The following is a 13,704-nucleotide window of genomic DNA, read 5'->3' on the forward strand; positions in this document are numbered from 1 at the left end:
CACGCGCTTTGCTGAAGACCAATGCTTAAGAGAAGGACATGCAAGATGTTGCCCGAGATAGTTAGCAATAAACAAAATGTCAGGACGAGTGTTCAAACCAACAACTTGAAGACATCTAACCAAATTAGCATATGGTTGATTTGTAACAAGCTAGCCACCACCATCAGAAGTGTTTTTCATGGAACTCGCAAGACAAGGAGTAGTTGCTGAATGTGCAGATTCCAAACCAAACTTCTTAATAGTATCTTCAATAAACTTTGACTGTCGAAGTAATAAAATACCTTTGCTGCGATCCCTTTGAATCTAAATGCCAAGACACGAGTGAAGCTCTCCAAGATCCACCATATCAAATGCCGAAGATAACACCTGCTTACTTTGGTGTAGAAATCCCAAATCATTGGAAACAAGGATTGTATCATCCACATAAAGGGCAAGGATTACAAAACTACCATTTTGGTATTTGGTAAATCAGTTGGGATCAGAAGAGCAAGAGAGAAAGCCATGGGAGGTAAGAAAGAGATCAAACTTGATGTACCAGGCCCGTGAAGCTTGTTTAAGACCATATAAAGCTCTATGAAGACGAGCAACAAGATCTTTCTTACCTACAATAACAAATCCTTCTGGCTGTTCCATGTAAATTTCTTCATTCAAATCTCCATTCAAGAAAGCTGTGCGCACGTCCATCTGATGAATTTCTAAGTCAAATTGAACAGCAAATGCCAATAAAACCCGAATACTAGTAATGCGAACAACTGGTGAAAAGGTTTCATGATAATCAACGCCAGCAACTTGAGAATAACCTTTGGCAACTAAACGTGCCTTGAATTTGTCAAAGGATCCATCTGCTTTAAATTTTGTCTTATATACCCACTTACACTTAATGGCAGTACGGCCAGGAGGCAGCTCAGTGAGTATCCATGTACCTTTAGAGATAAGAGAATCGTACTCTGCTTCCATAGCCTCTTGCCATTGATCCTTTTGTGGAGAACATATAGCATCACTGTACGTTGGCAGGATCTTCAGAAGTAGAGAAAACATTAGCCTCAAAATCTTCATCATAAACATGACAAGAACCATGCTCAAAATCAATAGGCAGATCAATAAAAATGTCAACATCATCAATGACAGCATTCGGAATCAATGGTTGTGAAGAGGAAATATGCTCTTTAGATGGTTGTGAAGAGGAAACTTGCTCTATAGAAGAAGATTCATCATCACACAAGAATGGAAAAGCTTGAAGCAAAGATTTAGTATCATCAGAATCATCCATGGACCATGTACCGCCCATAAGCTATTCATTGAAAATAGCATCACGATTCACAAGCACTTTCTTGGAGGACGGGTCATAGAATTTGTAGCCTTTGGAAGTGTCAGAATACCCAATAAAAATAACTTTAACCCCAGGAGCATCAAGCTTTGCTCGTGTTTCTTTGGGAACATGAATATAAGCAATACATCCAAAGGTTCGAAAATGAGATACAGAAGGAATTTCACCTGTCCATGCTGTGATGGGTATCTTACCAGAAGGAGCAGTAGTAGGAAGATGATTCTGAACAAAGACTACTGTAAAGAGAGCTTCACTCCAGAAAACACGAGATAACCCAGAATGAATTAGCATACATCGTATAGCATTGATAATAGTGCGATTCTTACGTTCAGCAACACCGTTCTGTTGAGGTGAATATGGAATAGTATGTTCATGATGAATACCATGGTCCGTACAATAACTCTCATTCTCACAAGACACATATTCTCCACCATTATCGCTGCGAAGTTTCTTGAGGCAACGACCAGTTTGAAGTTTGAAAGCCTTGTGAAATTGCTTAAAAACAGATAACGCCTCAGATTTTTGTCGAAGCAAGAAAACAACTGTATACCGTGAGTAATCATCAATAAACGTAATGAAATAACGATGTTGTGTTCTCGATGGAGGCAAAGGTCCACAAATGTCGGTATGAACAAGATCCAACAAATCATGAGAATGAACTGAATTCGAGAGAGGAAAGGGTTTACGATTGTGTTTGCCAAGAGCACAAAACTCACAGATTCCCATATTAGGATGAGCTTTAAGATCCATGCCGCGTACAAGACCTTGACGATGAAGATCAAGAAGCTTTGAGAAATCAGCATGAACAAAGCGATGATGCCATATCTTGCAATCATGATCACCTGGAGCAGTGACAACATTTGCTACAGCATCATTAAGAGAGAGCTCAAACAAATTGCCATTACGAGAAGCAGTTGCAATAATCTGTCCATCTTTCTCAATGCGGCATTTGGTGTGGTCGAATCCAACAAACAAACCAAGATCAACAAGTCTTGCAACTGAAAGAAGATTACGTTGAAGTTCTGGGACATGTAAAACCCCTCGTAAAACTCGAGTTGAAGAAGATAAGGTACCAAGATATAAATCTCCAATGCCCTTAACTTGGCAAGTTGTATCATCAGCAAGATAAACAACACGCTTAACAGGTAAAGAATGATAGTTATGTAGCCACTTAGATTCATATGTCATATTTCCTGTAGCACCAGAATCAATAATGAAAAGTGAACCATCACGTACATGAAGTATTCTGTCTGAGGGAACTGAACATAAAACACAACTTGTTTCACGCGCAACATTATCATGATGCTCGACTGCATATGCTCGATTTCGATCTCCACCAAATCGACGCTTAAAGCACATGGAAGAGGGATGATCAGATTTTCCACAATAATCACAAGAAGAACAATCTCTAGATAAACGTGGTTGTTTTGTGGTAATGTTGTGTTCTTCATCATATTGACATGCCCAACAGTCATCTTCAGTATGACCATTCCTATTGCAGTAAGAACAATGCTTGTTAGGAAATTTGAGACGAGAGAAACTACCACCACGACGACCACCTCTACGGTTGCCTCGTTGAAAAGGATGCCTTCGCACATAAAAGGCCCGTTCCAACTGTTGTGACTCAGGCTCCTCTTGTTGTGAAAACATAGCTGCATCATGACCAACGCTACGTTGTTGTTGACGTTGAGAATACTCAATCAAAGATATGCAAGTTTGGTCAAAATCAAGACCATCCTTGTTAGAAAGAATGGTAACAATGTTGTCATAAGACGGATCCTTTATCGTATCAAGAAGAATTGTAATAAGTTGCTTTCGTGGAACAGGATCACCCGCAGCAGCAAGTTGATTAATAATAGATTTGAAAGAATCAATACGCCCCGTCATAGCAGTACCAACTTCATACTGTAACTTTGAAAGTAAACCTCTCAAATAAAGTGTTTCTGTAATAGACTTTTTCTGAAAATTTGCTATAAGATACTCCCATACGTCATGGGAAGTAGGAAAGTCATACACATCAAGCATGAGAGAATCACTAAGAGCAGAAAGAATGTACGGACGAGCTGCTTTATCACGCCTCTGCCAATCCATATAAGCAAGACGCCATACATCAAAAACAGGGCCTTCCGTAATAAGAACGTTGTCAGAATCCGGAATAGTAGGCTGAGACGGACATAGAGAATTGCCAATAACAACATCTGAGAGCTCATCGCCTTTAAGAATTAACAGCATCTTTGCTTTCCAACTGGGAAACCCTTGGCATTGAAAAGAAGGAATAGAACATTGGCCAGAAGGAAAACCATTAACGAGAACAGTCATAGCCATATCTATCTGCGAGAAGACATATAAGATAAGATCACAAAATCTGCACACCATAGACAAGGACGATCGCAAGAGATAAGAGACGTCAATAAGAAAAGAGTCCTTAAAATAGAGAGACGTGGGACGCAAGATTCATTGATAGACGCTTGATGAAAAAGCCAGATTGGTCGTTTTGCTAAAAATAGCAAAATAATAAGAGACGCTTGACGAAAAAGCTAGATTTGGCGGTTTGCTAAAGACGCTTGACGAAGAAGCTAGATTTGACGGTTTGCTAAAGACGCTTGATGAAGACGAAACCTGTGTGCTCACAAAGAACCTGTTTGCTTATTCAAAGAACCTATTTTGTTGTTATAGATGCAGTTTGCCTGAACTGTCATAACTTTTGACTCACAACTCCGTTTCACAAACTTTTTTGATGGGATTCACCAGCACAATACTTTTTTGTTGGTTTTGGTTTTAAGGACGCGATCAAGAAACAACTCTAATTACAACAAGTTAAGCTATAAAATCATGTAGACAACACATAATCAAAGAACAATCTTGTAAGACATGAAATTATAATCATGAATTTAACAAGAAGACATAGATGCTTCCCTTATAGATGCTCTGATACCATGTTAAAATGTAGAGAGAAAGAGACGAGACAAGAGACACATCATGTACGCTCCCAAAGACTGATTCATATTGAGGACAAGATACATATATATAGGTGAGACCAAGTTAGGTAGAGTGAGCCATATATAGAGCTCCAACACAAAGGGAGAGTATAGAGAGGAGATGCAGTGGGAGTATGTGAGGTAGTTGGGTTACACAAGCTACTTGCTGATTTGGGGTTGCATGTGGAGAGAAAGGTTGTCATATATTGTGACAATCTTAGTAGTATATACAGTTGGCCAGGAGCCTAGTTTTCCATGCGCAGACGAATCACATTGAGGTACATTACCACTTCATCAGGGCGAGAGTCTTGACAGGAGACATCGACTTAGCCTACGTCAACACATAGGATCAGGTTACTGCCGTCTTCACGAAGGCCTTGGGAGCTGAGAAGCTCCGTAGATTTCGAGATATACTTGGAGTTCATGAGCTGGAGTTGAGCTTGAGGGGGAGTGTTGAGATGTCAAGCTCAACATGATCTGATACTTATGAGGCACCTGCATGACTGTTCGACATTTATATCACTGTGGGGCGGGTTCGGTAGCTGGCACACCGACATATCTTTGCTAGAGATTCTACAACTAGACTACACTGACTAGTCCAAATCTACCCAGTCCTCTTAGCATGTTCACATTATGGAATGCTTGTATATACTCTATTATGTGTGTTAGTCACTTTATCTTCTTTGTAGACCTCTTTTGTTGTGTGAAGAAGAAGAAGAATTTTCAGCCTCTCACCTTCTGTGTTCTCTTCTAGGGTTTGTGTGAGTGTGTGTGCTTGCATACTCCCTAAGATGTGAGTGGGACATGTGTGTACTCCATGCTAATGAGTGCAATCCCCTATGTGCAACCCCCCTACAAAATTTAAGGCTAAAAAAAGTCATAAACTAAGAGTTAATATTTAGTGAATGATTCCATGATACCTTTTAGGACTTATAATATATTAGTAGAAATTAGTTGTATGTTTCTTCTTGTGAGTACGTAGATTCTATTTCTAGAGGTTATGCTTTTTGACATATTGTTTAGGGCAAGATAATGCTAGGTGTCAAAACTTTAATGCAAGTGTTTGATGTTAGGTATGATTTGTGAATACAACAGTAGGTGAAGCTTTATAAGGCCATTTTCTTAGTATAAATATAAGCCGATTACTTCTTTTTTTGGAACAATGATTTTATATATATTTGGGATCAATAATAAGTACTATATATAAACTAAAAAGGGCCAAATACACTTTATGACAAAAAAGATCACAATCCCCTACACTTGACATTTAACTTCACTTAAGAGTTTACACAGTAAATCCCATCTCTCCTCCTCCAACAAGAAACTGGAGCGCTCCCAAGAGATCTAGCATGATACAAGCTTCCATTAAACCAAAGGTTAGGAGCCCTCTCCCAGTATATTTGAGGCACATCTAGACTAGGGCACAAATCAGGTGATGTTCCTCTGTAGATTCAGTAATAAAAAATAATCCAGCTTAGCACATCTCATCTTGTTCACTTTACACAACACAGACCAGCATATGTAGACACATTTATGCATTACATCTGAAGCTTTTAGACGAACAAGTGAGGCCTTCTGAAAAACAATGGCATCCTAGTGCACCAGATTATATATTATAAATATCAACAACCCTTTACAAAAAGTCTACTTTAGATACTTAGTAGATAGATTTACATCATAGATTTAGTCCCACTTCGTATAGTCAACAGAATTAAGGCTTTGATTAAGATTGAAGCAATGGATGGCACATGATGTAAGTGTCAATAAGTCCTTAGTGTTGTAGTTAGTCTTCGTCGTTCTTGTTCTTTATAAAAATGAAGCAAGGGCTGGTGACGATCTCGCCGGAACGTGATATCAATGAAGCAGGTAAAACATGCTTGCAGATCCAGTGGTCTAGATATGAATCAAATCGTGGGGCTGTCCTTCAAAACCGACCTTCGGTTAGCATCATGATAATTAAGATCTAGCATGTACATCACTTGCATCCTGATCAGCTGCTGCTGATCATGAGCTCCAGCACTTTCTAAGTTGCAGCTGCTAATGGGTTAGCTCTGAGTTGCAGCTATTGGATTAGTAGCCTCAACTGATCATCACGCACAAAGCGCCGCTGATGATGCGTGCCCCTCCGTTTTGTTTGCATTTGGGGACTCTCTCTCGGATACGGGCAACCTCGTGAGAACATGGAACCCTGCCCTGCTCTCACCAGCTTTCCTTCCCTATGGAATCACCTACTTCCAGAATGCGGCTCAACGCTTCTCAGACTGTCGTATAATCATCGATTGCATAGGCAAGTATCAAAGCATCATAATAATCAAAACATTTTAATCTTGAGCAAGGTACAAAGATTCTCCAATTAGGGGTCAATCATCTAATTGATGTCAAGGAGATCTTCGCTGCTGACAAGTATAATATTTTAATGTGTGTGAGATTTGGGGTCATGTATGTGTGTGCGTGTGATTTGGTGTCGTGTGTGTGTGTGTGAGAGAGATTTGGTTCATGTATGTGTGTGTGTGATTTGGTGCTACAGTGCAGTCGCTGGGCCTCCCTTTCTTGCCACCTTTCTTGGAGTTTGTCGGGACGGATTTCTCTCACGGTGTAAACTACGTAGTGGGCAGCGCTACAGCTCTCAATTACACCTACTCTGTAGAGCTTGGGGCTTCACCCTACACCACCTACACACTAGACGTTCAACTACAATGGCACCAGACCTTCTTGCAATTTATTGAAGCAGGTATAATTCCCCCTTGTGAAACTCCATATACGATAATTTAATGCAAGTGCTAATCCCAAGCCAGAACATACGTTAATATATATGGCTGCAAATTATGTGGCATAAAAGTGTTAACAGCTAATTATCATTACCATGATTAATTATTTGATTACTTATAGGCTTGCAGGGAGGTGTGACCACTTTCCCCGATGCATCAGCTGTATCAGAGGCTACTTATTTCATAGAAATCGGTGGAAATGATATTGAGAATTACGTCATGTCCGGGTTTGAACATGCAGAAATCATGAACTTGCTACCGCTTGTCGTGGACAAGGTTGCCGATACTATCGGGGTTAGTGTTTAATCACCTTGCTAATCTCAGCTGAATATTGCATACATCGATCAAGCCGGACTTAAACCTGCATTTGCCAGTGCGATGGTGCAGCTAAATAAAGTAGAGTGCTACTCTAATTAGTGCAGTATTTATATGAAAATCACAGCGCAATAATTATGGTTTATAAAGGGAGCTCAACAACGTAATCTTAATCTTGATTTTGGATATATGCATGGGTGAAGTTTTTGTACAACAAGGGGGCGCGTAATTTTATGACAAGCGGCATAGGCTTGATGGGATGCAGTCCCATAACGAAGTATTTTATGGGCCGCAGCCAAACATTGGACGAGAGGGGATGTTTAGCGTGGGTGAATGAGGCCTCCCGCAACTACACCGACTCTCTGGGACGCTTAAGCGAGTCTCTGCAGCACCTCTTGCCTAATGCGACCTTTGTCTTCTTGGATCTCTACTCGGCCTTCAACGAGATCATGACCAACCCTGTTAACTATGGTATAAATTTCCAAAAAATTATGATTTTAAGCCTAAATTATTCGAATTAATTTGCGAGACATGTTGAGAGCATAACCACTGATTTTAAGATTAGAAATGATGGCTATAATATGACTATCTTGTCATAAGATCTTTCAATGAATAAATAAATAATCTAGTACAATATTTTTTAGAGGTAAAATATTAGAATCTTTACTCAGCTGCTTAACATTAGAAATGATGGCTATAATATGACTATCTTGTCACATAAGATCCTTCAATGAATACATATTTTGACATAAACTAGCTCAATAAGTTTTAGAGGTATGGCCTTGAAGTACTTAACAAATTCGGTTGGCATTGCTTCAGGACTTATTGATATTGAAAATGCATGTTGTGGAGCACCAAGCCTCGGAGCGGCATCATTGAATCGATACAACCCTTTGGCTTTTTGCAGTCATATTAGTGTCTTATGTGATGATCCCAACACTTTCTTGATTTGGGATGGAATTCACTTCACTGACAATGTGTATCTACAGATTGGCAATATGTTTATTGAAGGGAGATTCATTACCCCTTCAAATGCACTCTCAAGGTATGGTGCTACATCTCTTGAGAGAGCATGATTTTCAGGTACGGTGTGAGAGCATAAACTTTTCAATTTTTTAATTCCTTTGTTTTTACAATAAACACCCCAAAGTTGTGACTCCTATTGCAAAGTTTATCCAGCAATCAATTATTGTATTCTTTTGGCAAGATGCATTCCTTTATATACATCAAATATTTAATTTAGTTTAATTTTTTTTAAAAAGAATTATAGTAAATGTTAAATATAATAATGTAAGGTCCAACTTCTATTGTACCGCACGAATAAGGAGGCCTAGTTCTCAAGAATGAAAATGTCACTTTATTTGACAATGTAAATGTATAATGATTAAGAGAAAAATGCACAAATAGAAGCTCCTCATTTACCACGAGATTTAGAAGAGTTTATCCCTCTAGCTATGGTATTATGAATTCATACAAGGTGCTTCGTAAACTTTTTAGATTCATTATTTTTGAAATAAAAAGGTGTATATACTTTGGTAAATGCATCTTCCAAAAGCAACCACTAAATTGAATTAATTTGCAAGACATGTTGGCAACGTACTCCTTAAAATTATATTTACTTTGATTAACATTAGAAATGATGGCTAAAATATGACTATCTTGTCACAATATGACTCTTGTCATAAGATCTTTCAATATGACTCTTGTCAAAAGATCTTATGACTCTTGTCATAAGATCTTTCAATGAATAAATATTTTAACGTAGACTAGTACAATAGTTTTTAGAGGTATGGGCTTTAAGTACTTACAAATTTGGTTGACATTGTTTCAAGACTTATTGATATTAAAAATTAATCATGTTGTGGAGCACCAAGCCTTGGTGTGAATCATTGAATCGATACAACCCTTTGGCTTTATGCAACCATAGTAGTGTTTTGTGTGATGATCCCAATGCTTTTTTGATTTGGGATGGAATTCATTTCACTCACAATGTGTATCGACAAATGTTTATTGAAGGGAGGTTCATTACACTGTGACACGAAGTTGGGGTTTGGACTTCGGTCACTTCTCAGAATCAAAACACACTTGTATGAAACCTCACAGCCTCCTCACCTCCCTTTCTCTCCCTAGATTAGGATAAAGATATACACATCAAAGGTGAGATCATAATTCATGGAAGGAAAGATGAAAGGCTCCGGAGAAGCAAGAATTTCTGCCAGTCTTGCAGCTCCAAACAAGAGGGCAATTCTTTGTTCGAAGAAAATCTTCCGACTCAGGATTATGTGAACGGAAACATACGGGGAATATTGGTAAGGTTCATCCATTCGAATTGGGAGATTTGGATAGAATATATTAAAGAAAATGAATATAGCAATCACTTACAAGAGGATAAGACACATGGGGTTTGCCTTTTGATAAGAGATTAGGAGGAATTAATCATGATTAAGAAGAAAGAATGGCCAAAAGCTATAAAAACAGAGATACACAGAGAATTACAATTTTAAATCTATATAGGCTGTGCAAGAGAGGATTAAATAAATGCGTAGAGCTTGAAGAGAGCTTTGCGCCCATATAAAAACTTTCAAAAACGGACAATCGAGCGAAAAGTTATGAGCATTTTACCACAAGACTATAAAACTGCCAAAATTCTATAAAAACAGAGATACACAGAGAATTGCAGTTTTCGATCCATATAGGCTGTGCAAGAGATGATTAGATAGGTGCGTAGAGCTTGAAGAGAGCTTCACGCCCATACAAAAACTTTCAAAAACGGACAACCGAGCGAAAAGTTATGAGCATTTTACTGCAAAACTATAAAACTGCCAAAATTCGCCTAAAAATTAGCAACTTTGGGAGAAATTCTAATCATCAATGAAGTAAGGGATTAAGAAATTAGTTACATGAGTGGAAAGAGCATAGAAAGAGCTTCCTAGCCATATGATCAATTTAAGAAACCAACACCCGAGTGATGAGTAATTAGCGGTTGAAATTTGGGTATTGGATCACAAAAACTGCACTTCTCTCTCTTTGCATGAAACCTCAATTTTCACATAGCCTCTTGCCTTTCATCTCCTTCATGATTCAAGCTAGAGGGTAAGGGTTAACATTGCTCAGCGGACAATCGTAAAGATTTACCTATGGTCCCCAAAGTCTTTCCACATGCTCATTACCGCTAAAACCATTGGTACCTCCAAAGGAGGGCAGCAATAAGGCAAGGGCTACCTTGAGAAGTCACAGGCCCACCAAGATAATAACTCCTTATCCCACTTATCATGAATCATCAAAGAGGTCCAAAATTGGGTTAAGCATGAGGAGCTAATGCTAAATGAGACATTCACATGTAAAGAGAGTGTTTGAATAAGGGTTTGAAAGACAAGAGAATGGCAATGACACAAAATGCTCAATTGAGGAGGCTCATTCCTTGATTTGAAAGGGAGAGGAGGGCTCCTTTTATAGGTGGAGAATCACCCTCTCTTCCATTGTTACAAATTACAACATAAAAAACTTCAACCCTTCAGTGACATAAGGGTAGATGTCACCATCAATTGTCCTCTTAGGCTAAGTCTTCTATTGATTATTAAATTAAAGACTTTTTGACTTTGAGAGTGTGATGAGATAGTAGCCAAGCCTAAGTGGCATGTAGGTGGAGATCCCATTTACACATGGCGGAATTCTCCTCTTCCATGTAGGCATTCTAGAAGAATCTTTCCCAATTATGCACCTACACACACTCCTCCACATGCCTTCCACACTCCCCAACTTGTAGCCTTATGGTGAATACCATATTAATAATACAATAAAAATCCATGTGAGCATGAAGGCCCACTTTTATTTTCCACATCACTAGCCCATCTACCATACCAAAGTATTTATCAAGTATACTTGTGGCATTTACAACGCGTGCACCCTAAATCAAGTAGAACCATTATATTTGAAGATACAATGCTATTATCGGGGTAGCCGCCAAGCTGCCGCATCACCACGCCGTTATTCTATTATGGGCGCCGCAATCTTCTTGGACAAGCTTCCACCTTATTACCATTGTGAAACCATCAAAATATGCACAAAATTGACAATGAAAGATATCAATTTTTCACGTCACATCTTTCCCCCCCCAGCAGATCCTCCATGCTTGTCTGGGGGGTCTGCTGGCCATGGTGCTCGAGGGTAGAATATCTTTAGCCGGTACTCATTGGCACGTCCGGGAACCTCCTGGCCACTTGCATCTTCTAGAAGATAGGTGTTATTTTTGAACTTCTGCTTTATTCTGAAGGGGCCTTCCCAGCGTCGAAGAAGCTTCTTATCTAGCCGTTTCTCCACACGGCCATCATACCTCATGACTAAGCTTCCTTGCTTGAGTTCTGGCTTCTTCTTCTTCCTCGTGAGAGTGTCATGCCTTGCCTTGCGCCGTTGTTGTGCAGCCTCCAAATTTTGAAGTGCCTGAAGTCACCTCTCATCCAAGATCTCCAGTTGTGCTAGGCGTTGGGCATGTGTTTCTTCTTCATTATTCAAGCGTGCAAAAGATGTGCGAAGGCTTGTGATTTCCAATTCTATTGGCAAAATAGCCTCCATTCCATAAACTAACTGAAAAGGTGTGAAACCAAGAGAGAGTTTGTGAGTTGTCCTATAGGCCCATAGGACCTCTGGCAAATGCACATCCCACTTTCTCTTCATAGTATCCACTAGCTTAGACAAAGATCCACAAAGCAGTCCATTAGTTTTTTCTACTAAACCATTACATTGGGGATAATAGGGAGTTGACATAGCATGCTTTATTTTTAATTTCTGCACCAAAACTTCAATCAAGTCATTCCTGAAAGACCTCCCCCCATCTATAAGGATTTCCAATGGACACCCAAATCGGGCACATATGTATTCCCTGAGAAAGGACGCCACAGCCACTGCTTTATTATTGACCATTGCCTTTGCTTCTGCCCACCTTGTTGCATAATCTGTGGCCACCAATATGTAATACTTCCCATGTGAGGAACGAGGAAGTGGGCCTACAAAATCTAATCCCGACCTTTCAAATGGACCATATGCTGGGATAGGGTTTAAGGGTCCGGGAACCAATTGCTTATGCCCATATGCCTGGCATACTTCACAGCTTCTGCACCACTCATGGACATCTTTGCTGAGTCGAGGCCAATAATACCCTGTGTTAAGGATCTTCCGAGTTGTGCTGGCTGAGGCAAAGTGACCTGAACATTCATGACATAATTCCATAATCCTTTTAGATTCTTCCAGGCTCACTACCCTCCTAAGAATCTTATCCTTACCTTGCTTGTAAAGAACATCCCCTAGAATTGTGTAAGGTTGAGCTTTCCTTGTAAGCCTTTGCTTCTGTTAAGGATTCAATCCAGGAGGGAAGTATCCTGTATCTAAATAGTGTTGAACATCTTGGAGCTCAGGCCAACCTGTATCCATTAATGCAAGAGTAGCTACTTTGAAAGAAGCCAAGGTTTTAGTAGCCAATTCATCAGCCTTTTGATTATCCTTTCTGTTAACATGCACAAATTTACAAAACTCAAAAGCTTCTTTCAACTCTATTGCCCTTTTATACAATTCTTGGAGATTAGGACTCCTTGCCTTATACTCTCCTTTCATTTGTCGGATGACCAATTGTGAATCCCCTTTAACCTCTACCTCTTCAATTCCATCTTTTATGCAATCTTCTAATCCCCAAATTAATGCATTATACTCAGCCACATTATTTGATATAGCCTTTGGAAATTCCCTACCCTTGGCCCATACCTCTTTTCCTTCTGGATCGAATAAAACTATTCCCCCAGCCCCACATTGCCTGGAAGGGCTAAAGGCTCCATCAAAATGCATAGTGAAAGCAGTTGGTGGCATTTCCAAATCTTCATATACCTCTTCCTTTGCTCCTGTTCCTTCTTCCTCTTCCTTCCTTGTAAGCAAATCTGCAAGAGAGGCCCTAGTGGTATTTTCTGTAATAAAAGTGAAAGAGAATTCTTGAAGCTCGCAAATCCATTTTGCAAACTTCCCTCCTGCAGGATTGGGTTTGCGGACCAAGAATTGTAAAGAAGGTTGAGATGTGAGGAAGAAAAAAGGGCGAGGTAACAAGTATGACCTGAACTTCTTTACTGCAAAAACAAGAGACAAACCACCTTTCTCCATTTCACCATACCTCTCCTCGGCATCAGTGAGTTGTCGGCTTGCATAATACACTGGTTGCATATGCCCTTGCTCTCCCTTTTGCAAGAGAATAGCACCCACTGAATGTGATGAGACACTTGGGTTCACATAAAAGTCCTCCCCCCACCTAGGAGGCTGCACAATTGGACTTTGACTC

At 39.6% G+C, this 13,704-nt stretch overlaps 2 protein-coding genes across 2 annotated transcripts; both read left to right on the forward strand.

Annotated features, from left to right (window-relative positions):
- Nucleotides 1–6,119: 6,119 nt before the first annotated feature.
- On the forward strand, nucleotides 6,120–7,379 carry LOC147612284 (GDSL esterase/lipase At1g28570-like). The gene is made up of 4 exons (XM_086784203.1): nucleotides 6,120–6,171; nucleotides 6,368–6,592; nucleotides 6,833–7,036; nucleotides 7,195–7,379. Exons 1-4 carry the CDS (start codon nucleotides 6,120–6,122, stop codon nucleotides 7,377–7,379), a joined length of 666 nt encoding a protein of 221 aa, XP_086640329.1.
- On the forward strand, nucleotides 7,158–8,479 carry LOC147612285 (GDSL esterase/lipase At1g20120-like). The gene is made up of 2 exons (XM_086784301.1): nucleotides 7,158–7,859; nucleotides 8,208–8,479. Exons 1-2 carry the CDS (start codon nucleotides 7,622–7,624, stop codon nucleotides 8,462–8,464), a joined length of 495 nt encoding a protein of 164 aa, XP_086640427.1. The 5' UTR covers nucleotides 7,158–7,621; the 3' UTR covers nucleotides 8,465–8,479.
- The last annotated feature ends 5,225 nt before the right edge of the window (nucleotides 8,480–13,704 follow it).

The sequence above is a fragment of the Cibotium barometz genome, chromosome 46 (genome assembly GCF_041138505.1).
Source record: "Cibotium barometz isolate CiBa-2024 chromosome 46, ASM4113850v1, whole genome shotgun sequence".
NCBI lineage: Eukaryota > Viridiplantae > Streptophyta > Polypodiopsida > Cyatheales > Cibotiaceae > Cibotium > Cibotium barometz.

Coding starts and splice junctions, on each gene's coding strand:
- LOC147612284 (XM_086784203.1), top strand. CDS start 6,120: ATGAAGCAAGGGCTGGTGACGATCTCGCCGGAACGTGATATCAATGAA. Junction 6,172..6,367: donor ACGTGATATCAATGAAGCAG/GTAAAACATGCT, acceptor TCTGAGTTGCAG/CTATTGGATTAGTAGCCTCA. Junction 6,593..6,832: donor TATAATCATCGATTGCATAG/GCAAGTATCAAA, acceptor TTGGTGCTACAG/TGCAGTCGCTGGGCCTCCCT.
- LOC147612285 (XM_086784301.1), top strand. CDS start 7,622: ATGACAAGCGGCATAGGCTTGATGGGATGCAGTCCCATAACGAAGTAT. Junction 7,860..8,207: donor GACCAACCCTGTTAACTATG/GTATAAATTTCC, acceptor GCATTGCTTCAG/GACTTATTGATATTGAAAAT.